General features: G+C 44.4%; 1 protein-coding gene and 2 long non-coding RNA genes across 16 annotated transcripts in view; 2 read left to right on the top strand and 1 right to left on the bottom strand.

Moving 5' to 3' along the window:
• The window catches only part of CNOT1 (CCR4-NOT transcription complex subunit 1), a 111417-nt gene that overhangs the window by 16426 nt on the left and 68655 nt on the right, over window positions 1-26336 (top strand). For 11 of the 14 annotated variants that reach the window (XM_077986301.1, XM_077986299.1, XM_015126306.3 and 8 more), the window contains exons 2-7: window positions 11427-11702; window positions 22368-22475; window positions 23717-23815; window positions 24166-24234; window positions 24324-24378; window positions 25131-25334. In XM_077986301.1, coding sequence (XP_077842427.1) covers window positions 11601-11702; window positions 22368-22475; window positions 23717-23815; window positions 24166-24234; window positions 24324-24378; window positions 25131-25334 — 637 coding nt within the window. In that variant the 5' untranslated portion in view covers window positions 11427-11600. The remainder of the gene's footprint in view (window positions 1-11426; window positions 11703-22367; window positions 22476-23716; window positions 23816-24165; window positions 24235-24323; window positions 24379-25130; window positions 25335-26336) is intronic. The other 3 variants (XM_077986303.1, XM_077986302.1, XM_077986300.1) reach the window with 1 other exon arrangement.
• On the bottom strand, window positions 1539-8840 carry LOC144338064 (uncharacterized). Its single transcript, XR_013411837.1, has 2 exons — window positions 8743-8840; window positions 1539-2638 (listed from the first exon to the last, which is right to left on the bottom strand). It is a non-coding gene; the product is annotated as an uncharacterized LOC144338064 (long non-coding RNA).
• Window positions 12486-15919, top strand: LOC144338060 (uncharacterized). The gene is made up of 2 exons (XR_013411833.1): window positions 12486-13534; window positions 15295-15919. It is a non-coding gene; the product is annotated as an uncharacterized LOC144338060 (long non-coding RNA).

Genomic DNA, 26336 nt, shown 5'->3' with positions numbered 1-26336 from the left:
CGCCTCCCGGGTTTAAGCGATTCTCCTGCCTCAGCCTCCCAAGTAGCTGGGATAACAGGCGCCTGCCACCATGCCTGGCTAATTTTTCATATTTTCAGCAGAGACAGAATTTCACCATGTTAGCAAGGATGATCTCAATCTCCTGACCTCAAGTGATCCACCTACCTCGGCCTCCCAAAGTGGTGTGATTGCAGGCATGAGCCACCACGCCTCGCCTATTTATTTCTTTATTGAGGCAGAGTCTTGCTCTGTCGCACAGGCTGGAGTGCATTGGTGCGATCTCATCTCACTGCAACCCCCCACCTCCTGGGTACCTGGGATTACAGGTGTGTACCACCATGCCTGGCTAGTTTTTTGTATTTTTAGTAGAGATGGGGTTTTGCCATGTTGGCAAGGCCGGTCTTGAACTCCTGACTTAAAGTGATTCACCTGTCTCAGCCTCCTGAAGTGTTGGAATTACAGGCGTGAGCCTCCTTGCCCACCTTGCCCAACCAGGAATCAGCATTTTAAATATTGCCCTCTCTCCCCCTTTCCAGTTCTTATACATAGCTGCCTTAGTTGAATAGCATTATAGTAAAGTCTGTATTTATTACATTAAGACTCTTGGTCAATGTTTTCTTTCGTGTATTCTATAATACCTAAAGTGAGTACATGGTGTATAGTTAGGGCTCAAATGTTTGAGTTGTTAGGAATGCTCACTTTAGTAGATAATGATGTATTTGTATGTTTATTAGTAATATGTTAATGTATTATAATATATATATATATTTTATTTATATCTCACCCTAAGTGATCCCAGAAGGATATTCCTTCATGATAAAAGAAGGAATGGGAATAGTACAGTTTTCCAGTTAAAAATGTTTTCTGGCCAAATAGTTCATGCCTATAATCCCAACACTTTGGGTGGCTGAGGTAGGAGGATTACTTGAGTTCAGGAGTTCCAGACCAGCCTGGGCAACAAAGTGAGACCCCGTGTCTGCAAAAAAATAAAATAAGTAGCCAGGCATGGTGGCATGTACCTGTAGTCCCAGCTACTTGGGAGGCTAAGGTGGGAGGATCACTTGAGCCTAAGAGAGCAAGGCTGCATGAGCCATGATCACGCCATTGCACTTCAGCCTGGGTGACAAGCTCGAAACTCTATCCCACCCCTCCAAAATTTTTATTTCCATAGGTTATTGGGGGACAGGTGGTGTGGGTTACATGAGTAAGTTTTTTTTTGTTTTTTTTTTGTTTTTTTTGGAGACAGAGTCTCTCTCTCTGTCATCCAGGCTGGAATGCAGTGGCAAGATCTTGGCTCACTGCAACCTCCCCGTCCCAGGTTCAAGCGATTCTCCTGCCTCAGCCTCCCAAGTAGCTGGGATTATAGGTGTGTGCCACCACACCTGACTAATTTTTGTGTTTTTAGTAGAGATGGAGTTTGTCACCATGTTGGTCAGGCTGGTCTCGAACTCCTGACCTCATGATCCACCTGCTTTGGCCTCCTCAAGTGCTGGGATTACAGGCGTGAGCCACTGCACCCGGCGAGTAAGTTCTTTAGTGGTGATTTGTGAGAATTTGGTGAACCCATCACCTGAGCAGTGTATACTGTACCCACTTTGTAGTCTTTTATTCCTCATCCCCTTCCCACACTTTCCCCCTGAATCCCCAAGGTCTATTGTGTCATTCTTATGCTTTTGCATCCTCATAGCTTAGCTCCAACTTACAAGTGAGAACATATGATGTTTGGTTTTCCATTCCTGAGTTACTTCGCTTAGAATAATAGTCTCCAGTCTCATCCAGGTCGCTGCGAATGCCATTAATTCATTCCTTTTTATGGCTGAGTACTACTTCGTTGTGTGTGTATATGTATACCACAGTTTGTTTATCCACTCGTTGATGGATGGGCATTTGGATTGGTTCCATGTTTTGCAGTTGCGAATTGTGCTGCTATAAACGTGTGTGCAAGTATCTTTTTTGTATAATAACTTATTTTCCTCTGGACAGATACCCAGTAGTGGGATTGCTGGATCAAATGATAGTTCTATTTTTAGTTCTTATTTTATTTTATTGTTTTTTGAGACAGAGTCTCATTGCATCACCCAGACTGGAGTGCAGTGATGCGATCTTGGCTCACTGCAACCTCAACCTCCCAGGCTCAACAATTTTCAGCCTCCCGAGTAGCTGGTATTATAGGCACGTGACACTATGCCCGGCTAATTTTTTGTATTTTTAGTAGAGGCAGGGTTTCACCATGTTGGCCAGGGTGGTCTTGAATTCATGACCTCAAGTTATCTGCCTGCTTTGGTCTCTCATGGTACTGGGATTACATTGTGAGCCACCGTGCCTGGTTCACTGTGTTTTGTAATACAGATTGGATACTCAGGTTTATTTGTTTTAGTTTATTTTTCTTTAAATTTTCTTTTTCTTTTTTAAATTGAGACAGTCTCTCTGTCACCCTGGCTGGAGTGAAATGGCATAATCTCAGCTCATTGCAACCTCCATGGCCCGGGTTCAAGCGATTCTCATGCCTTAGCCTCCCGAGTAGCTGGGACTACAGGCGCCTGCTACCACACCTGGCTAATTTTTTTGTATTTTTTAGTAGAGACAGGGTTTCACCATGTTGGCCAGGTTGGTCTTGAACTCCTGGCCTCAGGTAATCCTCCAACCTCACCCTCCCAAAGTGCTGGGATTATAGGCGTGAGCCACCGCGCCTGGCCTTTTCTTAAAATTTTCAATCATGCATTATATTTACATGGCTCAGAAATAAATCAAAACCAAAAATAAAAGATATAATCAGTGAATTTTTGTTCTGACTTCTGTCTCTTCTCCTTTTTTCTCACCCATTCCCTTTTAGATAGCCCCTTTGCTTTGCTTTCCTTTCCTTTCTCCTTTCCTTTCCTTTCCCTTCCTCTTTCTTCTTTCCTCTTTCCTCTTTGAGATGGAGTTTCGCTCTTGTTCCCCAGGCTGGAGTACAATGGCATGATCTCCACTCACTGCAACCTCCACCCCCTGGGTTCAAGCGATTCTCCTGCCTCAGTCTCCTAAGTAGCTGGGATTACAGGCATGTGCCACCACGCCCAGCTAATTTTGTATTTTTAGTAGTGATGGGGTTTCTGCATGTTGGCCAGGCTGGTCTCAAACTTTTGACCTTAGGCGATTGCCTGCCTTGGCCTCCTGAAGTGCTGGGATTGCAGCCGTGAGCCACCTTGCCCAGCTCAGATAGCCATTTTCATAGGCTTGTAGTTTATTATTTTCACAAAAAGGCAACTATATATATGTGTGCATGTATACAAACAAAAGTTAGTGTATATACAAGTGCTTAAACAAAGACACATGACTATATACACTGTCCAGGATGTTTATTCACCAGTCACCTAGTCCTCGCCAGCCATCTTTCATGCTCTGACAGATACTGCTACAGTAAATAATACCATCCATGTGTTATACTTTTGGAGGTGTGTAGATTTCTGGACCTTTTTTTAGTGGGATTTTAAGTGAAAGCTTCTATGTAACTACTGTTAATCGAGACCTTATTTGGGATCATGCTATTTAAGAGTTCTGCAGCTTTTCACTTAGCGACTTAGTGTCATGAGTATACTTTTTTGTTGACATTTAGCAAACTATGTACCTCAGCTGCTCTTGGTTCTTTTTAGCTTGAATGTTCAATAGACAATTAGTAATATTGTATAGTGTTCTCTAGTGAAAATGTGAATGCCATTTTATAATCCTTTTTCCCCCCAGCTCTGCAGTAGGTAGTGGTTTATGTATGGTAAAACTATATTTGAATTGGACATTAAGCATATTGGGTGGGTGTCCCATTGCATGTATGAATATAATCTTTTTTTTTTTTTTTTGAGACTGTGTCTTGCTCTGTTGTCCAGGCTAGAGTGCAATGGCGTGATCTCAGCTCACTGCAACCTCCGCCTCCCATGTTCAAGCGATTCTCCCTGCCTCAGCCTCTCTGGTAGCTGGGATTACAGGTGCCTGTCACCACGCCTGGCTAATTTTTGTGTGTTTAGTAGAGACAGGGTTTTGCCTTGTTGGCCAGGCTGATCTTGAACTCCTGACCTCAGGTGATCTTCCCGTCTCAGCCTCCCAAAGTGGTGGGATTACAGGCATGAGCCAGTGCACCTGGCCTGAAGATAATCTTTACACTCATTTATATTTGGGTGATTTATAGTATTTTAGTATTAGGAAAAGTACTGAGAATGGCCTTGTACAATCTTTGTTCCCCTCAGTTGCTGTTTTACTTATTTTTTGTTTTTTAAGGGATGGGGTCTCACTGTATTGCCCAGACTGGCCTCAAACTCCTGGGCTCAGGCAATCTTTTTGCTTGAGCTTTCTGAGTAGCAGGGAGTACCAGTGTGTGCCATCTCACCCAGCTATTATTTTACTTTTTATTTCTTATATTTTAATTATAGAGACACTGTCTCACTATGTTGCTCAGACATGTCTTGAACTCTTGAGCTCAAGTGATCCTCCTGCCTTGGCCTCCCAAAGTGCTAGGATTACAGGTGTTGAACCACCGTGCTTGGTTACTTTATATTATCGTAAGCATATAGTTGGTAAATTTTTTGATATCATTGTTCAGGTAGCAGTTGACTTGTAGTATATTATTGTCAAATGTCAGTGACCTTTTATTTGCACTGTACATTGTTTAATTGAGAAGTGCTGTGAGAAGACTTAAGGAAACAAGGTAATTTGACTGGGTGCGGTGGCTCATGCCTGTAATCCTAGCACTTTGGGAGTCCTAGGCAGAGGGATCGCTGAGCCCCAGAGTTTAAGACCAGCCTGCGAAACATGGCAAAACCCCATCTCTACAAAAAATACGAAAATTAGCCGTGTGGTGGCAGGTGCTTGTAGTCCTGCCTACTCAGGAAGCTGAGGTGGGAGGATCACCTGAGCCAGGGAGGCTGCGGTAAGCCGTGATTGTGCCACTGCCCTCCAGCCTGGGTGACAGAGACCCTGTCTCAAAAGAAAAATAGATAATTTATTGCTTGGAAAGGATTTAGCATTTTTATTGTACGATTGCTGCTGTTACCTTATTTTCCTTAGAATTATAGTTGTTTCCCATGTTGAAATATCAGTGGTATGATAATGACAAGTCCTCTGGAGTTTTGGAAGGATGTATATATGTGTTTTTATTTTATTTTATTTTTTTTGAGACAGAGTCTTGCTTTGTTGCCTAGGCTGGAGTGCAGTGGTGGCGTGATCTCGGCTCACTTTAGCCTCCGCCTCCCGGGTTCGTTCAAGGGATTCTCCTGCCTCAGCCTCCTGAGTAGCTGGGATTACAAGTGCGCACCACCACACTCGGCCAATTTTTGTATTTTTAGTAGAGATGGGGTTTCACCATGTTGGCCAGGCTGGTCTCGAACTCCTGACCTCAGGTGATCCACCCGCCTCAGCCTCCCAAAGTGCTGGGATTGTAGGTGTGAGCCACCACACCCAGCAATATGTGTTTTTAATGATGAAGATTAGGAGATTTGTTGAAATGGTAGCCATTTTTGGAGTGGTGGTGGTGGTGGTGTTTTTTTGAGATGGAGTTTCGCTCTTGTTGCCCAGGCTGGAGTGCAATGGCACGATCTTGGCCCACCGCAACCTCCACCTCCAGGGTTCAAGCGATTCTTCTGCCGCAGCCTCCCAAGTAGCTGGGATGCTGGGATTACAGGCATATGCCACCACGCGTGGCTAATTTTGTGTTTTTTTTTTTTTTTAAGCAGAGATGGGGTTTCTCCATGTTAGTCAGGCTGGTCTCCAACTCCTGACCTCAGGTCATTCGCCCTCCTTGGCCTTCCAAAGTGCTGGGATTACAGGCATGAGCCACCACGCCCGGCCTTTTGGAGTGTTTTTTTTAAGGCTTTGGCCTGGATATGAAGTTAATCATTAAAACTATCTGAGTCCCTGGCATGTAAAGAGCCAATAGTACACAAATAGAATGATCCTGCACTACAAATCCCTTATAGTGAATGAATATCTTGGAATCTCAATTTTAATGATCTTAAAATAATTAACTCTCTAAATAAATATTTTTGTGATGAACTTGTTGGAAAGTGACTATAGCTTTTTGTTACAGTATTTAAAAATGGCCTATAAATAATGACATGTGACCTAACTCTGTATACACATAATGCTAGAGGTTTATTGGAAGGCTGTTTACACCTTTGTAGTAGTATATGCTACTAAGGCTAAATCACTTATTGTCTATTCTCATGTAATTGTTGTATATGACTAGCAGTATTTCAGTGGATTTTCGTGTTTTTTTGGTAGAGTTAAAATACAGGTTAAAAAATCCTAAGCTTCAATTTATATCTTATTCATTGAACAAATATTTAGTGAGTTCTTACTATGGGACATGAAGTATGTATAATAAATTGGCACAGAGTAAATAATTACTATCGTTGTATGTAACTTATATCCTAATATGAGGACACAAGAAAAATATAAATATGATACATGTTAGTTGATATGTGGAAAAATGCATGGGGCAGGGGTGTGGGGATTACAATTTTGCATAGGATAGTCAGAGTGGTCTTCACTGAGAAGGTGATGTTTGAGTAAAGACTTAAAGAGAGGTAGTTAGCCATATTGCTATCCACAAGAAGGGCATTCCAGACTGACGTATCAGTTTGGTGCAGAGGCATTAAGGTGAGAGTGTACCTGAGAAGCAACAAGGAGGCCACTGTGGCCAGACAGAACTGAGTAGGGGAAGAAGAGTATAAGAGGAAGCCAGAAGAGTAACAGTGGTTAGGTTAACATTAACAGTGGTTAACCTAACCACTGTTTATTCATTGGACATTTTAAAGACTTCGGCTTCTTTCCATTCTTTGAGTCAGTGGAGGGTTTTGAGGACAGGGTGACACATCTGAGTTCTAGACACACACACATACACTTTTAAATTGTAGAGGTAGGGTCTAGGTATGTTATCCCAGGCTGGAATGCACGTGATGTGATCATAGCTAACTGCAGTGTTGAACTCCTGCGTTCAAGCAGTCCTGCCTCAGCATCACAAGTAGCTAGGACTGCAAGTGTGAGCCACCATGCCTGGGTTTTGAGTTTTTTGTTTTTTGTTTTGGGACGGAGTTTCACTCTGTCGCCCAGGCTGGAGTGCAGTGGCGCACTCTTGGCTCACTGCAAACTCCACTTCCCAGGTTCACACCATTCTGCCTCAACCTCCCAAGTAGCTGGGACTACAGGCACCCGCCACCATGCCCGGCTAATTTTTTTTTTTTTTTTTTTTTGAGACGGAGTCTCGCTCTGTCGCCCAGGCTAGAGTGCAGTGGCGCGATCTCGGCTCACTGCAAGCTCCGCCTCCCGGGTTCACGCCATTCTCCTGCCTCAGCCTCCCGAGTAGTTGGGACTACAGGCGCCCACAACCGCGCCCGGCTAATTTTTTGTATTTTTAGTAGAGGCGGGGTTTCACCGTGGTCTCGATCTCCTGACCTTGTGATCCGCCCGCCTCGGCCTCCCAAAGTGCTGGGATTACAGGCGTGAGCCACCGCGCCCGGCCTACTTTTTTGTGTTTTCAGTAGAGACGAGGTTTCAACGTGTTAGCCAGGATGGTCTTGATCTCCTGACCTTGTGATCTGCCCGCCTCAGCCTTCCAAAGTGCTGGGATCACAAGTGTGAGCCACTGCGCCTGGCCGATTTTGAGTTTTTTGTTTGAAAATTATTTTTCTCAGGACATTGTGTTGAGAATAGACCATAGGAAGCAAGTGTAGCAGGGAGACCAAGTTAGAGGGCTGTCATAGTAATCCAGGTGAGAGATTGATGGTCTTTATCATAGCTTGGATATTGTGAGCAATGGTTGGATTCTGGTTGTATTTTATAGGCAGAGCCAAAAGAATTTCCTGTCAGATTGGCTACAGGGAGTAGGAGGACTCTTAAGATTTTGACCTGAGTAAGTTTAAGGGTGAAATTAGCACCAACTGAGATGGAGAGTGCTTTGCAGGGTGTGACATCATTAAGTGGGGGGAAGACAAGGAGCTTTTTTTTGAACACGATATGTTTGAGATGTGAAGTAGAGATTATATTATACAAATTTGGACACTATGAGAGAGGTTTGGGCTGAAGATAGAACTTTTGAGTTATCGATATAGATGATTTTTTCTTAAAAATTTTTTTTAATGTATTCTTTTATTTTATTTTTTGAGACAGAGTCTCGCTCTGTTGCCCAGGCTGGAGTGCAGTGGCACAGTGTCGGCTCACTACAGCCTCCACCTCCTAGGTTTAAGTGATTCTCCTGCCTCAACCTCCTGGGTAGCTGGGATTATAGATGTGCACCATCACATCTGGCTAATTTATAGATTTTTTTTTTTTTTTTTTTTTTTGGAGACAGAGTCTTGCTCTGTTGACCAGGCTGGAGTGCGGTGGCATGATCTCGGCTTACTGCAACCTCCGCCTCCCAGGTTCAGGCAGTTCTCCTGTCTCAGCCTCCCGAGTAGCTGGGATTATAGGCTTGCGCCACCACGCCCGGCCTATAGATGATTTTTTAAGCCATAAGACTGCAGTAGGCCGGATTCAGTGGCTCACGCCTATAATCCCAACACTTTGGGAGGCCGAGATGGGCGGATCACCTGAGGTCGGGAGTTCGAGACCAGCCTGACCATCATGGAGAAACCCCGTCTCTACTAAAAAAAAAAAAACACAATTAGCCAGTCGTGATGGCGCATGCCAGTAATCCCAACTACTCAGGAGGCTGAGGCAGGAGAATTGTGTGAACCCGGGAGGTGGAGGTTGCAGTGAGCTGAGATTGCGCCATTGCACTCCAGCCTGGGCAAGAGCGAAAGCTGAGATTGTGCCGTTTCACTCCAGCCAGGGCAACAGGAGCGAAACGGTCTTTAAAAAAAAAAAAAAAAAAAAGACTGAAGTAGATTACTAAGAAAGTTAATCTAGAGAAGAAAAGTTCAAGGACTCCAATATTGTGAAGCCAAAAGTCATCAGAGTAGACTAGAGAGACCAGTGAAATGCCGTATTAGGAACAAAATAAGTTTATCCATCATCTTTTTATTGTTAAAAGTATTTCACTTCTTCTTTTTTTTTTTTTTTTTTAAATAGACAGGGTCTCGCCCTGTTGCCCAGGCTGGTCTCAAACTCCTGGGCTCAAGTGATCCTCTTGCCTCAGCCTCCCAAAGTGCTGGGATTACAGGTGTTAGCCACAGTGCACAAGCCTTTTTGTTTGTTTGTTTGTTTGTTTTAGGTGGGTATGGAGCAGTAGCATATGTAGAACCTTTGATTTGTCTAGATAAAACTATGTAGCCTTTATACATTAAACTGTTACCTTTGCTTTGTCTTGATAAAACTATGTAACCTTTATACATTAAGAAACTGTTAGAGATAAAGGTTTTAAATGGCCTCTTAAAGGGGCTGTAATCTTCCTGAGTTTACTGCATCTTACATGGTGAGTTTCGATTGTAATGAAACTGCAAGTGGACTTCAGAACACAAAGCTGTGGATAAGCTCAGCTCCTTTCCTTCAGAGATTTTTGTGTTTCAGTGGTTCTTGGTGAATTCCTTAAAAAATGGGTGTTGTAGCTGGGCACGGTGGCTCACACCTGTAATCCCAGCACTTTGGGAGGCCGAGGAGGGCGGATCATGAGGTCAGGAGTTAAAGACCAGCCTGGACATCATGGCGAAACCCTGTCTCTACTAAAAATACAAAAACTAGCCAGGATGCGGGCTCCATGACTCATGCCTGTAGTCCCAGCGTTTTGGAAGGCCGAAGCAGATGGATCGCATGAGGTCAGGAGTTCAAGACCAGCCTGGCCAACGTGCTGAAACCCCTTCTTTACTAAAAATACACAAAATTAGCTGGGCATGGTGGCTGTTGCCTGTGATTCCAGCTACTCGGGAGGCTGAGACAGGAGGATCAGTTGAACCCAGGAGGCCGAGGTTACAGTGAGCTGAGACTGCGCCATTGAACTCCACCCTCGGCAACAAGAGCGAAACTCTGTCTCAAACAACAACAACAACAAATAGAGATGCGCTCTCACTATGGTGTTCAGGCTTTTCTCAAACTCCTGGCTTCAAGCAATCCTTCCACCTCCCACCTCAACCTCCCAGAGTGTTGGGATTAAAACACTTTGGTGTGAGCCACTGCACAGCCACATTTGTCTTTTTATAGAGAATAGTTGTCATTCAGTAGATGGCTGGAGTTAAACTGATAATCATCCTGTCATTTTAGCTGTACTGCTACTTTGGGCTTCCCTTTCTGAATTCTCCCAGTGAACAGTTTCAACAATGCAGGACGCAATTTGGCTTCTGGAGTCATTACTTGTACAGCCATTCAAATACCTAAGGTATAAGACCAAACTACCTGATTCTGAAGCAGTAACGTAAAGAATAAAGTGAATACATAGTGTCTTATAAATAGGTCGCAGATACCATGGAAAGAGAGTCTGAAAATGAGAGGTGAATGTTCTTTCCACAAACCTTAGTTTCAAGTAAGTTTCCACTTGCTGCTTCCAAAGGGTATAGTAGAAATTATTTTGAAATAGGTAAAATAGAAATTTTAAGTGTTACAAGTTGTCTTACTAAAGTGAAACTCTTTGGTTGAGTATTTTCTTTTTTTGAGACGGAGTCCTGCTCTCTCACCTAGGCTGGAGTGCAGTGGCATAATCTTGGCTCACCGCAATCTCCACCTCCCTGGTTCAAGCAATTCCTCTGCCTCAGCCTCTTGAGTAGCTGGGATTACAGGCACACACCACCATGCCTGGCCAAATTTTTTTGTATTCTTAGTAGAGACGGGGTTTCACCATGTTGGCCAGACTGGTCACAAACTACTGATCTCAGGCAATCCACACACCTTGGCCTGCCAAAGTGCTGGGATTACAGGCATATTTTTTCCCCCCAGATGGAGTCTTGCTCTCGCCCAAAGCTGAAGTGCAATGGCGCAATCTCAGCTGACTGCACCCTCCGCCTCCCAGGTTCAAGCAATCCTGCCTCAGCCTCCTGGGTAGCTGGGATTACAGGCATGCGCCAGCATACCTGGCTAATTTTTGTATTTTTAGGAGAGACGGGTTTCACCATGTTGGCCGGGCTAGTCTTGAACTCCTGCCCTTGTGATCTGTCCGCCTTGGCCTCGCAAAGTGCTGGGATTACAGACATGAGCCACCGCACCCAGCCACGTATTTTATTTTTATACCTGCCCTGCCTAATTGAGAAACTTGGCATCTCTTATCAACAGTGGTTGAGCTACTTTATTGTCTTTTTAAAGTCCTTAGTAACATTTTAGGTACTAACACAGAGGTGATGGTAGTTTAACCCTATTCTCTTCCAATTATTATTTTTTTTTATGGCTAGTCGAGTGAAGCAGTGGGAATGGCAAGGAACAAAGAAATCTGCAACTAGTTGTGATCAGTTAGTTGTAAACATCACTGCACTTGGACCAGCCTCCTTTTTCCTTTAATTTAAAAATCTGGATTTGTGTGTGTGTGTTTTTTTTTTAAACAGGTGCCATGTTTCAGAACAGAGTAAGACTCCTGGTAAAGAAGAACTGAAGATATTATACAGATACCAGATATAGCCTAATTACAAAGAAAGCATTAACCTGCCTCTGAGGTGACTAAAGGGGAATAATGGTGATTTTGCGCCGGGCTCGGCCGCCTGCTTCCGCCCCAACCAGCAATGAATCTTGACTCGCTCTCGCTGGCCTTGTCTCAAATCAGCTACCTGGTGGACAATTTAACCAAGAAAAATTACCGAGCCAGCCAGCAGGAAATACAGCATGTAAGTAAACTAGCCAGAAAACAAATGCCATTGAAGGAATGAATAGACAGTGGAAAGAAAACCACACATTTATGTGGGCATGTTGCATGAAAGGTAACAAACTTTTGCCCCTTATTTCAAGTGATTTCTGTCATCATCTGTAAAACAGCTCTTAGCCCAGTCTTTTTTTTTTTTGGAGACAGTCTTACTCTGTCACCAAAGCTGGAGTGCAGTGGCATGATCTTGGCTCACTGCATCCTCTGCCTCCCGGCTTCAAGCAGTTCTCCTGCCTCAGCCTCCCGAGTAGCTGGGATTACAGGCATGTGCCACCACGCCTGGCTGTATTTAGTAGAGACGGGGTTTCACCATGTTGGTCAGTCTGGTCTCGAACTCCCAACCTCAAGTGATCCGCCTCGGCCTTATTCTGGGATTACAGGCATGAGCCACCACGCCCAGCCCAATGTTTTTTTTAAAAAAGATTTTTCACAGCTTTTTATTTTCCATGGAAATTATAAAATAGGTCTGACCTGTCTTTGGGCTGGTGCTCAGGGCCCAGAGAAACCTGCTAGCTAGGGTTTTCCTTTCTTTACTTTTTTTTGTTTTTGAGATAGAGTTGCCCAGGCTAGTGTGCAGTGGCGCAATTTCGGCTTACCACGACCTCCGCCTCCCAGAGGAGCCTGAGCTCTTTCGCTCAGGCAGGAGTGCAGAGAAGTGATCTCGGCTTACTGCAACCTCCTCCTCCTGGGTTCAAGCGATTCTCATGCCTCAGCCTCCTGAGTAGCTGGGACTACAGGCGCCCGCCACCACACCCAGCTAATTTTTTTTTTTTTTTTTTTTTGAGACGTAGTCTTATTCAGCTTCCCAGGAGTGCAATGGTGCGATCTTAGCTCACTGCAACCACCATCTCCCAAGTTCAAGCGATTCTTCTGTCTTAACCTTCCGAGTAGCTGGGATTATAGGCATGCACCATCATGCCTGGCTAATTTTTGTATTTTAGTAGAGATGAGGTTTCACCATGTTGGCTAGGCTGGTCTTGAACTCCTGACCTCAGGTGATCTGCCTGCCTTGGCCTCCCAAAGTGCTAGGATTACAGGTGTGAGCCACCACGCCTGGCAGATTTTTATATTTTTAGTAGAGACGGGGTGTCACCATGTTGGCCAGGCTGATCTGAAACTCCTGACCTCAGGTGATCTGCCCGCCTTGGCCTCCCAAGGTGCTGGGATTATAGGCGTGAGGTCTTGCGCCTGGCTCCCAGGCTTTTCTTAAACAGGATTGGGGATGGTCCCCAACCAACTTCACGTCTGGGATTTTCATGATAGTGAAGTCGGAAGCCAGCAGTGCAGCTGCCACCTACTTCTGTCCAGCCAGACCCTTGCCCTTGCTGATCACAGTCCTGGGGCTGGACTGCTTCACATAAGTTGTCTTTTGGCCTTGGAGTATCCTTTATCAGAGCCTTGGGCCCCTGGGCTCCTTCACTCAGTACTTGGTGGGCCACCATCACACCCTCCCGTGCAGTAGGTATTGGCTTGCCTGGCTGAGTCATGTGGGAGAGTCCTTGTATGGTTCCTACAGACTTTCCTCTTTGAGATAGCGTTTCTCCATGTTTGATTGCTTACAGATCAAAGTGCCAAAAACGAACCTCAAGATAGCTGAAAGTTTTCTTTACGCTTTTACATTTATTCTCAACATTTTTTGTGTGTTGGGGAGGGTGGTGAAGTGTTTATCCAGTGATCTTTCTATTTTTTTTTTTTTTTTGAGACAGTTTTACTCTGTCGCTCAGGCTGGAGTACAGTGGTGCTCACTGCAGCCTCGTTCTCCTGGGTTTGAGCAATCTTCCTATTTCAGCCTCCCGAGTAGCTGGGATTACAGGCTTCCGCCACCACAACCAGCTAATTTTTTGTATTTTTAGTAGAGAGGGAGTTTCACCATGTTGGCCACACTGGTCTCGAACTCCTGACCTCAGGCCATTTGCCCGCCTCGGCCTCCCAAAGTGCTGTGATTACAGGCATGAGCCATCGTGCCCGGCCAATCTTTGTACTTTCTAGAAATTGTCCTTCAAAGCTATTTAAGCTAGTTAGTCCTTTTTTTAATCTTTTTCTTTTTAAATGCCCTGGTTGAGCTTGAATAGACCAGTTGTTTTTTTTTTTTTTTTTGTTTGTTTTTTTTTTTTTTTTTGAGACGGAGTCTCGCTCTGCCACCCAGGCTGGAGTGCAGTGGCCGGATCTCAGCTCACTGCAAGCTCCGCCTCCCAGGTTCACGCCATTCTCCGGCCTCAGCCTCCCGAGTAGCTGGGATTACAGGCGCCCGCCACCTCGCCCGGCTAGTTTTTTGTATTTTTTAGTAGAGACGGGGTTTCACCATGTCAGCCAGGATGGTCTCGATCTCCTGACCTCGTGATCCGCCCGTCTCGGCCTCCCAAAGTGCTGGGATTACAGGCTTGAGCCACCGCGCCCGGCCTGACCAGTTGTTAAAAAAGAAATAGAAAAAGATTTTAGCTGTTCAGTCCTATTTGGCAAGAGGACTTCCAGTTACCTTCTTATGGTTCTTGATTATCAGGACCCTTGTGTCCTCTGGGGTAAGCCACATGTTAAATTGACTTTCTTTTTTTTTGGGACGGAGTCTCGCTTTGTCGACCAGGCTGGAGTGCAGTGGTGTGATCTTGGCTCACTTCAAGCTCCGCCTCCTGGGTTCATGCCATTCTCCTGCCTCAGCCTGCCAAGTAGCTGGGACTACAGGTGCCTGCCACCACACCCGGCTAATTTTTTTGTATTTTTAGTAGAGACGGGGTTTCACCGTGTTAGCCAGGATGGTCTCGATCTGACCTCGTGATCCACCTGCCTTGGCCTTCCAAAGTGCTGAATTACGGGTGTGAGCCACCGCGCCCAGCCGTAAATGGACTTTTTAGTATGTATACCTTTGCCCCCACCTTCTGATGAGAATACCTTGCCCTCACCACCACTATTTACCTCTCTTTTCCCAATTATTTTTCTACCTTGCTGGAACAAGATAAAGTGACACTTCCACAGTACATCAATTCCATACACTTTTATTAGGTACCTGTGAGGTAGGATTTTATCCTTTCAAACTTACATTTCTCATGCTATAGAGAAAGATAAGGAAGATGAGCAAGTTCCCAGAACGTGGCAGGCTGAGTGGTCACACAGGCATGGAGCACATGCTGAGAACCTAGAGGGAAGGACTGCAGAGTGCCATCCTGGATGCTGCAGCTGGAAGTGGTCCTTCCCGCCACTTGGCCCCTGACACCATGCTCTGTAGTGTGCAGGGGTCTGATGGCACTGCTAGATTGCTCCTTCAGCTAAGGGCCACATCTTAGACAGCTTTACTTTTCCCTTCAGCACTTGTCCCACTGCCTTGCACACAGGTGCTGTATCAGTGTTCATTGAACAAAGGAGGGAAACTGATTTCAATTTCACTTGTTCAGTATCATTCCAGTTTTTTTTTTTTTTTGGTTTTGTTTTGTGTTTTTTTTTTTTTTTTTTTTTGAGACGGAGTCTCACTCTGTCGCCCAGGCTGGAGTGCAGTGGCCGGATCTCAGCTCACTGCAAGCTCCACCTCCCGGGTTTACGCCATTCTCCTGCCTCAGCCTCCCGAGTAGCTGGGACTACAGGCGCCCGCCACCTCGCCCGGCTAAGTTTTCGTATTTTTTAGTAGAGATGGGGTTTCACCGTGTCAGCCAGGATGGTCTCGATCTCCTGACCTCGTGATCCGCCCGTCTCGGCCTCCCAAAGTGCTGGGATTACAGGCTTGAGCCACCGCGCCCGGCCATCATTCCAGTTTTTATGTGAAAATTGCACAACCCATTTGGGGTACCTTCATCTCAAAAGAAAAGTACAAGACTGCCTTTGATACCTTTCTGTGGATTCTGTGGTGAAAAACCTTTATGCTTTTCATACTTTTCTATTCTCCGTAACTTTCTTCAAAAGTATCTCTTTCCACCTCTTTCTTACTCAAACACAAAAGCATTCCTGTTTTAGAGATTCTGGCCCGTGGGTTATCTGGCTAGTTACGGCCTCTCCCGTTCACCTGGTTATACTTTATTACTGGTGACTGGTTGGAGAGGCAGGATCACTGACTCTGTCACCCCTAGGAGCCATTAGGACCCCTTCCCTGGAGGACGGCCTGCTTGTTCTCTGGGGACTAGTCCTCATTTCCCTTCCATGATACAGTGGGGCAGGTTATTTTTATTAAGCAAACATTTATGAGAACCCCCTCCCCAAAATAAAGTCCCCAAGTAAAGCACAACTCTGAGAGGTTGTGGACTATGAATTGTTTCTAGGGAAGATAAATTTCTGCAAATATATTTTAATCTTTTCCTCTATCTTGTGATTAAGGGGTTGCTTTTTGGTAAGGATTTTTTTTTTTTTTAAATTGAGATGGAGTTTTCTTTTTTTTTTTGAGATGGAAAACAAATTTTTTTTTTTTTTTTTTTTTTTTTTTGAGATGGAGTCTCGCTCTGTCGCCCAGGCTGGAGTGCAGTGGCCGAATCTCAGCTCACTGCAAGCTCCGCCTCCCGGGTTCACGCCATTCTCCTGCCTCAGCCTCCCGAGTAGCTGGGACTACAGGCGCCCGCCACCTCGCCCGGCTAGTTTTTTGTATTTTTTAGTAGGGACGGTGTTTCACCGTGTTAGCCAGGATAGTCTCGATCTCCTGACCTCGTGATCCACCCGTCTCGGCCTCCCAAAGTGCTGGGATTACAGGCTTGAGCCACCGCGCCCGGCCACAAAATTTTTTTGATCATAGAGTTAGGCATTATGGAAATTCAAGCCAGATTTTTAAAAACCTGGTCATCTCCGAAGAAGAATACTGACAGTAATAGTGGTGCAGGGAACAATATGGTAGATTATTGAATGAAACAGATTAACTTGAATAAAATGCTGTGACTTGCATCTCTAAAACAAATTATAAAATGTGATTGGACTTGTTTTGGTCTGCTTCCTCTTTTTTTTCTTTATTGGTTCCTTTATTTTTCACATTTTAAAAAATTGAAATATCCACAGGTTGTAAAAATTCCTTTTTTTTTTGTTTTTGACGGAGTCTCGCTCTGTCTCCTAGGCTAGAGTGCAGTGGCGCGATCTCCACTCACTGCAACCTCCACCTCTCGGGTTAAAGCAATTCTCCGCCTCAGCCTCCTGAGTAGCTTACAGGCACCCACTACCATGCCCAAGTAATTTTTTTGTATTTTTAGTACAGATGGAGTTTTCACCATCTCTTGGCCAGGCTGCTCTTGAACTCCTTACCTTGTGATCCACCTGCCTCAGCCTCCCAAAGTGCTGGGATGCTGGGATTACAGGCGTGAGCCACTGTGCCCAGCTTTCTTTTCTTTTTCTTTTTCTTTTCTTTTTTTTTGAGATGGAGTTTCACTTTGCTTCCCAGGCTGGAGTGCAATGGTGCGATCTTGGCTCACTGCAACCTTCACCTCCTGGGTTCAAGACAATCTCCTGCCTCAACTTCCCGAGTAGCTGGAATTACAGGCATCCACCACAATGCCTGGCTAAATTTTTTTGTGTTTTTAGCAGAGACGGGGTTTCACCATGTTGGCCAGGCTGGTCTCAAACTCCTGACCTCAGGTGATCCACCCACCTTGGCCTCCCAGAGTGCTGGGCTTACAGGCATGAGCCACCATGCCCAGCCTGTTTTTTTTTTTTTAAATGAGACAGTATTGGTCTGTTTCCCAGGCTGGAGTGCAGTGGTATAATCTCAGCTGACTGCAATCTCCGCCTCCCGGGTTCAAGTGATTTCCAAGCCTCTCGCTCCGCAGTAGCTGGGATTACAGGTGTGCACCACCACATCGGCTTATTTTTGTTTGTAGTAGAGATGGGGTTTCACCGTGTAGGCCAGGTTGGTCTCAAAACTTCTGGCCTCATGTGATCCACCTGCCTCGGCCTCCCAAAGCGCTGGGATTAAAGACATGAGCCACCACGCCTGGCCAGATTCACCCTTTTAAAATACATAATTTGGTAGTTTTTTAGATTCACAAAGTGGTGCAACCATAACCACTATCTAATTTCAGAACATTTTCATTACCTCAGAAAGAAATACCTGGGTTAATTTGCACTCATTATTCTTTTCCTCCTCCGTCTAGCCCTTAGTGACCACTATTCTATTTCTGCCTTGATGGATTTGCATATTCTGAACATTTCATATAAATGGAATCGTACTATATGTGGCCTTCTGTGTCTGCGTTTCTTTTTTTGTTTTTTTGATTTTGGTTTGAGATGAGAGTTTCACTCTTGTTGCCCAGGCTGGAGTGCAATGGCGTGATCTCCACTCACTGCAACCTCCGCCTCCTGGGTTCAAGTGATTCTCCTGCCTCAGCCTCCAGAGTTGCTGAGATTACAGGCATGCGCCACCACGCCCAGCTAATTTTGTATTTTTAGTAGAGACGGGGTTTTTCCGTGTTGATCAGGCTGGTCTTGAACTCCCAACCTCAGGTGACCCGCCTGCCTCAGTCCCCTTAATTCCTCTGAAATTAAGCCCTACACAGTTTTGCTTAAAATAGAAACCATTCTACCAGTTGGTAAGGGGGGACTAGTAAAATAATTAAAAAACTGTATTAAACACCTTACAATCTGGTAGCAAAATCTTAGGCTATATGAAAAATTAAGTATATCAAAGGCTTTTTGCAGTATTTCTATAATGTTTCGATTTATGACTGTAGTAAAACATATTGTGATCTAGGAGCCACATATTAAGAGGGATATTAGCAAATAAGTCTATGATGTCAGAGATTTAGAAAATTATATGGAATGGTTGAAAAAAATCATATTGAATGGTAGACACTATTTGACCTAAAGAAGACACATGAGGGAGGATTAAGACTTAGAGTGTATCAAACATATGTGCCACACAAATAATGGAGTATCTCCATAGTTAACTTTTTTTTTGAAACGGGTTTCGCTCTTGTTGCCCAAGCTGGAGTGCAATGGCGCGATCTCGGCTTACTGCAAACTCCGGCTCCTCGGTTCAAGCGATTCTCCAACCGCAGCCTCCTGAGTAGCTGGGATTAGGAGAGCACGCCACCACGTCCGGCTAATTTTTGTATTTTTAGTAGAGATGGGGTTTCACCATGTTGGTCAGGCTGGTCTCGAACTCTTGACCTCAGGTGATCCGCCCACCTTGGCCCCACAAAGTGCTGGGAGTACAGGCGTGAGCCACTGCGCCCGGTGCGTAGTTAACTTTGAAAACGTATTCTGCCTCTTAAAAATATTCATTCCAGGTTTTTATTGTATAATTCACATGGGAAAAAAATTAAGCAAGAAACAAATGTAAGGATAACGGGATTTTAGTAAATCTTTGCTGATCCTAGTGAAGCAAAAGCTTGAAACTTTTTTATTCTTTGGCCATTGACAGTGTGATGAAATGTGCCTTCTATTTTTTAGGTTGATAACACAGTCTCAGACAAGTCAGTGTATTCATTAACCATGATCTGGCCCCCTGATTCCGTCTGAACTTTTTTCTTATCTTCAGAGTTCTTTTCTGTTTCTGTGCTTTTGCACTCTAGGTTTTTGCTTCTCCCTGGATTGTTTTTTCTTCACCCGTATCTATGGTTGTTTCAGCTCACAGGTCTCACCTTAGAAGGTCTCTGAGATAACCCCCTGCATCAATATTAGCAAGCTCTGTTTTATTTTCTTTTTGTAACAGATAATGTTGTCAGAAATTTTTTGCCTGTACTTCTCCCACAAAAATTGGCTTAGTGAGAATTTGGATCCTATTAGTCTCCTCTGCTGCTGTGTTTACAGCTAGAATAGTGTGTAGCATATACTCAACAAATGTAGGTTGAACCAGATTATCGTATTTTTTCAAGGGTGAGAGATCTGGTTAATTGGATCATAGTTAATTCTGTTCTTTCTTTATTTATTTTTTGTTTGTTTGTTTGTTTGTTTTGAGACGGAGTCTCGCTCTGTTACCCAGGCTGGAGTGCAGTGGCACGATCTGGGCTCACTGCAAACTCTGCCTCCTGGGTTCAAGCCATTCTCCCACCTCAACCTCCCTGGTAGCTAGGACTACAGGTGCCTGCCATCACACCTGGCTAATTTTTTATTTTTTTAAATTTTTTTTTATTTTTTGAGACGGAGTCTCGCTCTGTCGCCCAGGCTGGAGTGCAGTGGCGCTATCTCGGCTCACTGCAAGCTCCGCCTCCCGGGTTTACGCCATTCTCCTCCCTCAGCCTCCCGAGTAGCTGGGACTACAGGCGCCCGCCACCTCGCCTGGCTAATTTTTTTGTATTTTTAGTAGAGACGGGGTTTCATTGTGTTGGCCAGGATGGTCTCGATCTCCTGACCTTGTGATCCGCCCGTCTCGGCCTCCCAAAGTGCTGGGATTACAGGCTTGAGTCACCGCGCCCGGCCAATTTTTTTGTATTTTTTAGTAGAGACGGGGTTTCACTGTGTTACCCAGGATGGTCTCGTTCTCCTGACCTTGTGATCTGCCCGCCTCGGCCTCCCAAAGTGCTGGGATTACGGGTATGAGCCACCTTGCCTGTCCTTTTGTTTTATTTTTTATTGAGACAGGGTACTGCTTTGTCCCCCAAGGTGGGAGCACAGTGGCACCATCATAGCTCACTGTAACCTTGAACTCCTGGGTTCATGTGATCCTCCAGCCTCAGCCTCCCAAGGTGTTTGGATTACGGGTGTAAGCCACTGCGCCCGGCTTCTATTCTCTTTTTTTTATTTTTTGGAGACAGAGTTTCACTCCCTCATCCAGGCTGGAGTGCAGTGGCGCAGTCTCTGCTTACTGCAACCTCTGCCTCCCAGGTTCAAGCAATTCTCGTACCTCAGCCTCTCAAGTAGCTGGAAATTATAGGTGTACATCACCATGCCTAGCTATTTTTTTTGGTAGAGATGGTCTTTCTTAACTTCCATATTTTCTGAATGAGGAGACGGGAAACTGAAATAAGCTAAGAACTTAGCCAGCTTTCATGTTGTTATCGTGATATAGTGGGAAGATCATAGCCTTTGAAGTTGGACTATAAATCCAGATTCTTCAGCTCATAGTCTTGGATTTTTGGCTCAAGGAGTCTGTTTTAACTGTGTCAACCCGTTATCCGTGGGGATAGAGGGTGGTAAATGTTAGCAGTTGTTGAAGATTAAGCCAGGAAAGCTCAGTGCAATATCTAGCCCAACGTGTAGGTAGTATGTGGCTCTTAGTAAACATGATTACTCTGCACATATACTGTGCTCAAGTCTTTTCTAGACTAGATGTGCAGAAGTGAACACAGCTACAGAAAATTTCAGTAAATTAGCAGGTAGTAGTAATTGCTATGGAGAAAAAGTAAAGCAGAATAAGGAGTGATGCTGGGGCAGGTCATATTGCTATTTTAGGAATGGTAATAAGACCTCACTGATAAGGTGGCTTTAGAGTAGAAACCTAAATGAAGTGAAAGAACAAACCATGATAGCTATCTGGAGTTTTTCATTTAGAGAGAATAACAAATACCAACAAACATGGGTAAATTTGAGGAAGAGCAGGAAACTAATTGAGCTCTAGGGCAGCATCTAAATCACTGAAGTCTGATCTGGTGGCAGCTTCATTTAAGGCTGTGCCGTGTAGCGTTACAGTTGTGTTAGCAGAGAGAATTTGTGTTATGTAAAATTGTTGTCTTAAAAAAAAATCTTTGTTACACATTTGATCAATGCTACTTGGTGTTTTTGGTGTAGATGTTGAGCAAAGTACAGAGTTGCATGGTAAAATTACTGTAGTTTTTCTACTCTTCTTCCTGCCAGTGACTGACTATAGGAAACTTTTTTTTTTTTTTTTTGAGATGAAGTTTCACTCTTGTTGGCCAGGCTAGACTACAATGGCACGATCTCGGCTCGCTGCAACCTCTGCCTCCCGGGTTCAAGTGATTCTCCTGCCTCAGCCTTGCAAGTAACTGGGATTACAGGCACCCACCACCATGCTTGGCTAATTTTTGTGTATTTAGTAGAGACGGGGTTTCCCCATGTTGACCAGGCTGGTCTTGAACGCCTGACCTCAGGTAACCCACCTGCCTTGGCCTCCCAAAGTGCTGGGATTATAGGCGTGAGCCACTGCGCCCGGCACAGGAAACATTTGAAAAATATTGAATTGGCCGGGCGTGGTGGCTCACGCCTGTAATCCCAGCACTTTGGGAGGCCGAGGTGGGCGGATCACAAGGTCAGGAGATCGAGACCATGGTGAAACCCCGTCTCTACTAAAGATAGAAAAAATTAGCCGGGCGCAGGGGCGGGCGCCTGTAGTCCCAGCTACTCGGGAGGCTGAGGCAGGAGAATGGCGTGAACCCGGGAGGCGGAGCTTGGAGTGAGCCGAGATTGCGCCACTGCACTCCAGCCTGGGCGACAGAGCGAGACTCCGTCTCAAAAAAAAAAAAAAAAAAAAAAAAAAAAGAAAAATATTGAATTACAGGTGGAAGCAGTGGTGTATGCCTGTGATCCTAGCTACTCAGAAGGGTGAGGCAAGGAGATTCTGTGAGTCCAGGAATTCGATATCAGTCTGGGCAATACGGACCCTCTCTAAAAAAAAAAAAAAAAATTATAACTTATGGGCACTTCCATCAATAATTCCTTTAACTTCAAAAATGAGTAATTAATGTAAATTGGAATTTTGCCTTGGAGGTTGATTTTCTTTTTTGAAACTTTTTTTTCTTTTTAAATCCTCTCTTAAACATACTATGTTTGGTCATTTTAGATTGTGAATCGGCACGGTCCTGAGGCAGACAGGCATTTATTACGCTGCCTATTTTCGCATGTGGATTTCAGTGGCGATGGTAAAAGCAGTGGCAAAGATTTCCATCAGGTATTTGGGGCTTACAAAGTTCATGTCCACTTAGCTGTAATTGTTAAATGAATTTTGGGCATAGTGTATGTAGCATATGACACATACAAAATAGCATCCAGAAGTAATTGTAGCTGGAAGGTGAAAAGGTGTTAGATTTTTCTTTTTTTTTCTGTGCGTCCCTTCTTCTGCCTGCCTGTAGACTATAACAGGTACCTAGTTCAGATTTTGAGAGGTACGAATCAGACTTGCCTGAAGGAAGCAGGAATGTGGGGGTTCCCTGCCTGAAAAGTTAGTAAGGCAGAGGGGATCTCATGTCCTGGATTGAATCTGTAGCTTTATTTCCCATCTAGCAAGAGTTTGTCATTATACTGTTTCTTACAGTAATCTTATCAATGAGCTCTTCTTTTCTGGAAGTTTTGCTGGTAATAGACTTTGAGTAGTGTAATGAGTTTTTTAAAAAACCTCTATTTTTATAACCTTTTTTTTTTTTTTTTTTTTTTTTGAGACAGAGTCTCGCTCTGTCGCCCGGGCTGGAGTGCAGTGGCCGGATCTCAGCTCACTGCAAGCTCCGCCTCCCCGGTTCACGCCATTCTCCTGCCTCAGCCTCCGGAGTAGCTGGGACTACAGGCGCCGCCACCTCGCCCGGCTAGTTTTTTTGTATTTTTTTAGTAGAGACGGGGTTTCACCGTGTTAGCCAGGATGGTCTTGATCTCCTGACCTCGTGATCCGCCCATCTCGGCCTCCCAAAGTGCTGGGATTACAGGCTTGAGCCACCGCGCCCGGCCTTATTTTTATTTTTATTTTTTTATTATTTCCTGGTTCCTTTTACCTTGGGTGTTGTTGAGACAGAGTCTCTCGTCACCCAGGCTGGAGTGTGGTGGCACAATCATGGCTCACTGCAACTTCTGCCTCCTGGATTCAAGCGATTCTCCTGCCTCAGCCTCCCAAGTAGCTGAGATTATAGGTGCCTGGCACCACTCCTGGCTAATTTTTGTATTTTTAGTAGAGACAGGGTTTTACCATGTTGGCCAGGCAGGTCTTGAATTCCTGGCCTCAGGTGATCCACCTGCTTTAGCTTCTCAAAGCGCTGGGATTATGGGCATCAACCACTGCGCCTGGCGAGATTTTTAAAGAGCTGATTTTGATAAGATATAACAGTATATAGTGTTAGATCACAGTTTAGTGTTCTGAGTACCTCAGCTTCTGTTTGTTCTTAGATGACGTTTAGTGCTAATGAAAGTCATTTTTTATTTTTAAAGACTCAGTTTCTGATTCAGGAGTGTGCGTTGCTGATTACAAAGCCAAATTTTATCTCGACGCTGTCCTATGCCATTGATAATCCATTGCACTATCAGAAGGTTGGTATTACTATTATCTTTAAGAATGTGATCTCAGGCTTTCTAAAAAGGCCCTAAGCCTTGATCTGTTAATGTGATGTCTTAATATAAAAATTTCAGGTTATTTTGGGATGTCTTTCATAGCTTTGTAACAAAATTAAGACAGTTCATTTAATAATAAATAGAATCTTACTAAAACCAGATCATGTGAAGACTTAAGTTTGTCATAGTTTTAGGACATAGTGTGATGTTTCTAGCAACACTACAGAATTAAGCAACTCCTATGTAGTGCCATCCTTGAGCAAACAGGTTGTTAAAAATTTTTTGAAAAAACAAGTTCTTATTTTAAACTAAAATTTGGTTTGTTTCAGAGTTTAAAACCTGCACCCCACTTATTTGCCCAGCTGAGTAAAGTGCTCAAATTAAGCAAAGTACAAGAGGTGAGTGAGTTAAGAAAAGAGACGTAGACAGAATTAGAATTAGAAACAGCCATTTGACTCTTTGGTTAATCTAACCCTTCTTGTTTCAGGTAATTTTTGGCCTTGCCCTGTTGAATTCTTCCAGCTCAGATCTTAGAGGTTTCGGTGAGTTACTTTTCCAAAAATATCATGAAGTGAGACTTTAAAATACATGGGTTTTTAATCATGAGCCTCTGTGGTTTAGACTTACTAAGATAATCTGAAATTAATTTCTCTCTATGGTAAAAAACATGTAATATAAATGTTACCTCATAACAGAATTTTTTTTTTTTGAGACGGAGTCTCGTTCTCTCTGTCACCCAGGCTGTAGTGCAGTGGCGTGATCTCGGCTCACTGGAAGTTCCGCCTCCTAGGTTCTCACCATTCTTCTGCCTCAGTCTCCTGAGTAGCTAGGACTACAGGCGCCCGCCACCATGCCCAGCTAATTTTTTGGTATTTTTTAGTGGAGACGGGGTTTCACTATGTTAGCCAGGGTGGTCTCGATCTCCTGACCTTGTGATCTGCCCACCTCGGCCTCCCAAAGTGCTGGGATTACAGGTGTGAGCCACCGCACCCGGCCCCCTCATAATTAAGTGTAAATTTCCATAATGATAATTGTATTTAGGTTGTGTAACAGATCTCTAGAACGTTATCTTGCCAAACAGAACTATGCCTATCAACAACTCTCCCATTTTCCCCTCACCACAGCCGGTCCCTGGCCATTACTTTCTTTATACTTGTCAGCTAGAGAAAGCATTAGAGAGATGGGTGAGCTGGTGAATGAGAAGGGTGATTATCTGCATTTTGATGGTATGTGACTTTTTAACCCATTGTGGTGCAAAAATAACTTGTGGTTTTTTGGTTTACCTGACTTCTAGCTGCCCAGTTTATCAAACAGAAGCTTCCAGATCTTCTGCGTTCTTACATTGACGCAGACGTCAGTGGAAATCAAGAAGGTGGCTTCCAAGATATAGCAATAGAGGTCCTACACCTCCTCCTCTCCCATCTCCTCTTTGGGCAGAAGGGAGCCTTTGGAGTTGGACAAGAACAGATAGACGCTTTTCTTAAGACGCTGCGCAGAGGTAAGGGAGTCTTTGTAGCCTACAGTGGATGGTTTTCTTGGATGACCACAGACACATCACAAAAGCATTTTTTTCTCTTCTCTTTTCTCTCCTCTCTTTTCTCTTCTCCCCTCTCCCTCTCCCCTTCCCCTCCCTTCTCCCCTTCCCCTCCCTTCTCCCCCTCCCCCTCTTTCTTTCTCTTTTTAAAAAAGAGACAACATCAGCTGGGCACAGTGGCTCAGGCCAGTAATCCCAGCACTTTGGGAAGCTCAGGAGAGCATGACACCATGCCTAGCCTTACATGCTGTTTTTTTTTTTTTTTTTTTTTTTTTTTTGAGATGGAGTCTTGTTCTGTCCCCCAGGCTGGAGTGCAGTGGCGCGATCTCGGCTTACTGCAAGCTCCGCCTCCTGGGTTTATGCCATTCTCCTGCCTCAGCCTCCCGAGTAGCTGGGACTACAGGCGCCTGCCACCTCGCCCGGCTAGTTTTTTGTATTTTTAGTAGAGACGGGGTTTCACCGTGTTAGCCAGGATGGTCTCGATCTCCTGACCTTGTGATCCGCCCGCCTCGGCCTCCCAAAGTGCTGGGATTACAGGCTTGAGCCACCGCGCCCTGCCTTACATGTTGTTTTTAGCTTAAAAAATTGGTCACTTTCGATATGCTCACTTCACCTCCTTGGATATTGGCATTGTAAAGTTAAGATAAATTCTAGTTATTTTGTTGCCTCTGAGCTTTCATGTTTGAGAAAGATTAAGAATTCTTTTTAAAACAAATCTGGTAGTGGATTAACATCCATTCTCATGGTTATTTTTATTTACTTCCTAATGTTTATATAGTTTAATGTACATTAACATTCTCACTAGTGGGAAACTCCACTTGCCAGTGAAATAAATAGACTGATATTCTGATTGTTTGCTTTCTCTGCATGGGAAGTGATAGCCCTGTTGTGAAAATTTAAAGTAATATTTAGGGTATGAGTTGGTCAATAGATGGAATCCCAATATCAAATGTTAAAGGTACACTG

This window comes from Macaca mulatta, chromosome 20 (assembly GCF_049350105.2).
Source record: "Macaca mulatta isolate MMU2019108-1 chromosome 20, T2T-MMU8v2.0, whole genome shotgun sequence".
NCBI classification, from domain to species: domain Eukaryota; kingdom Metazoa; phylum Chordata; class Mammalia; order Primates; family Cercopithecidae; genus Macaca; species Macaca mulatta.
This window is presented reverse-complemented; position numbering and strand designations above follow the sequence as displayed.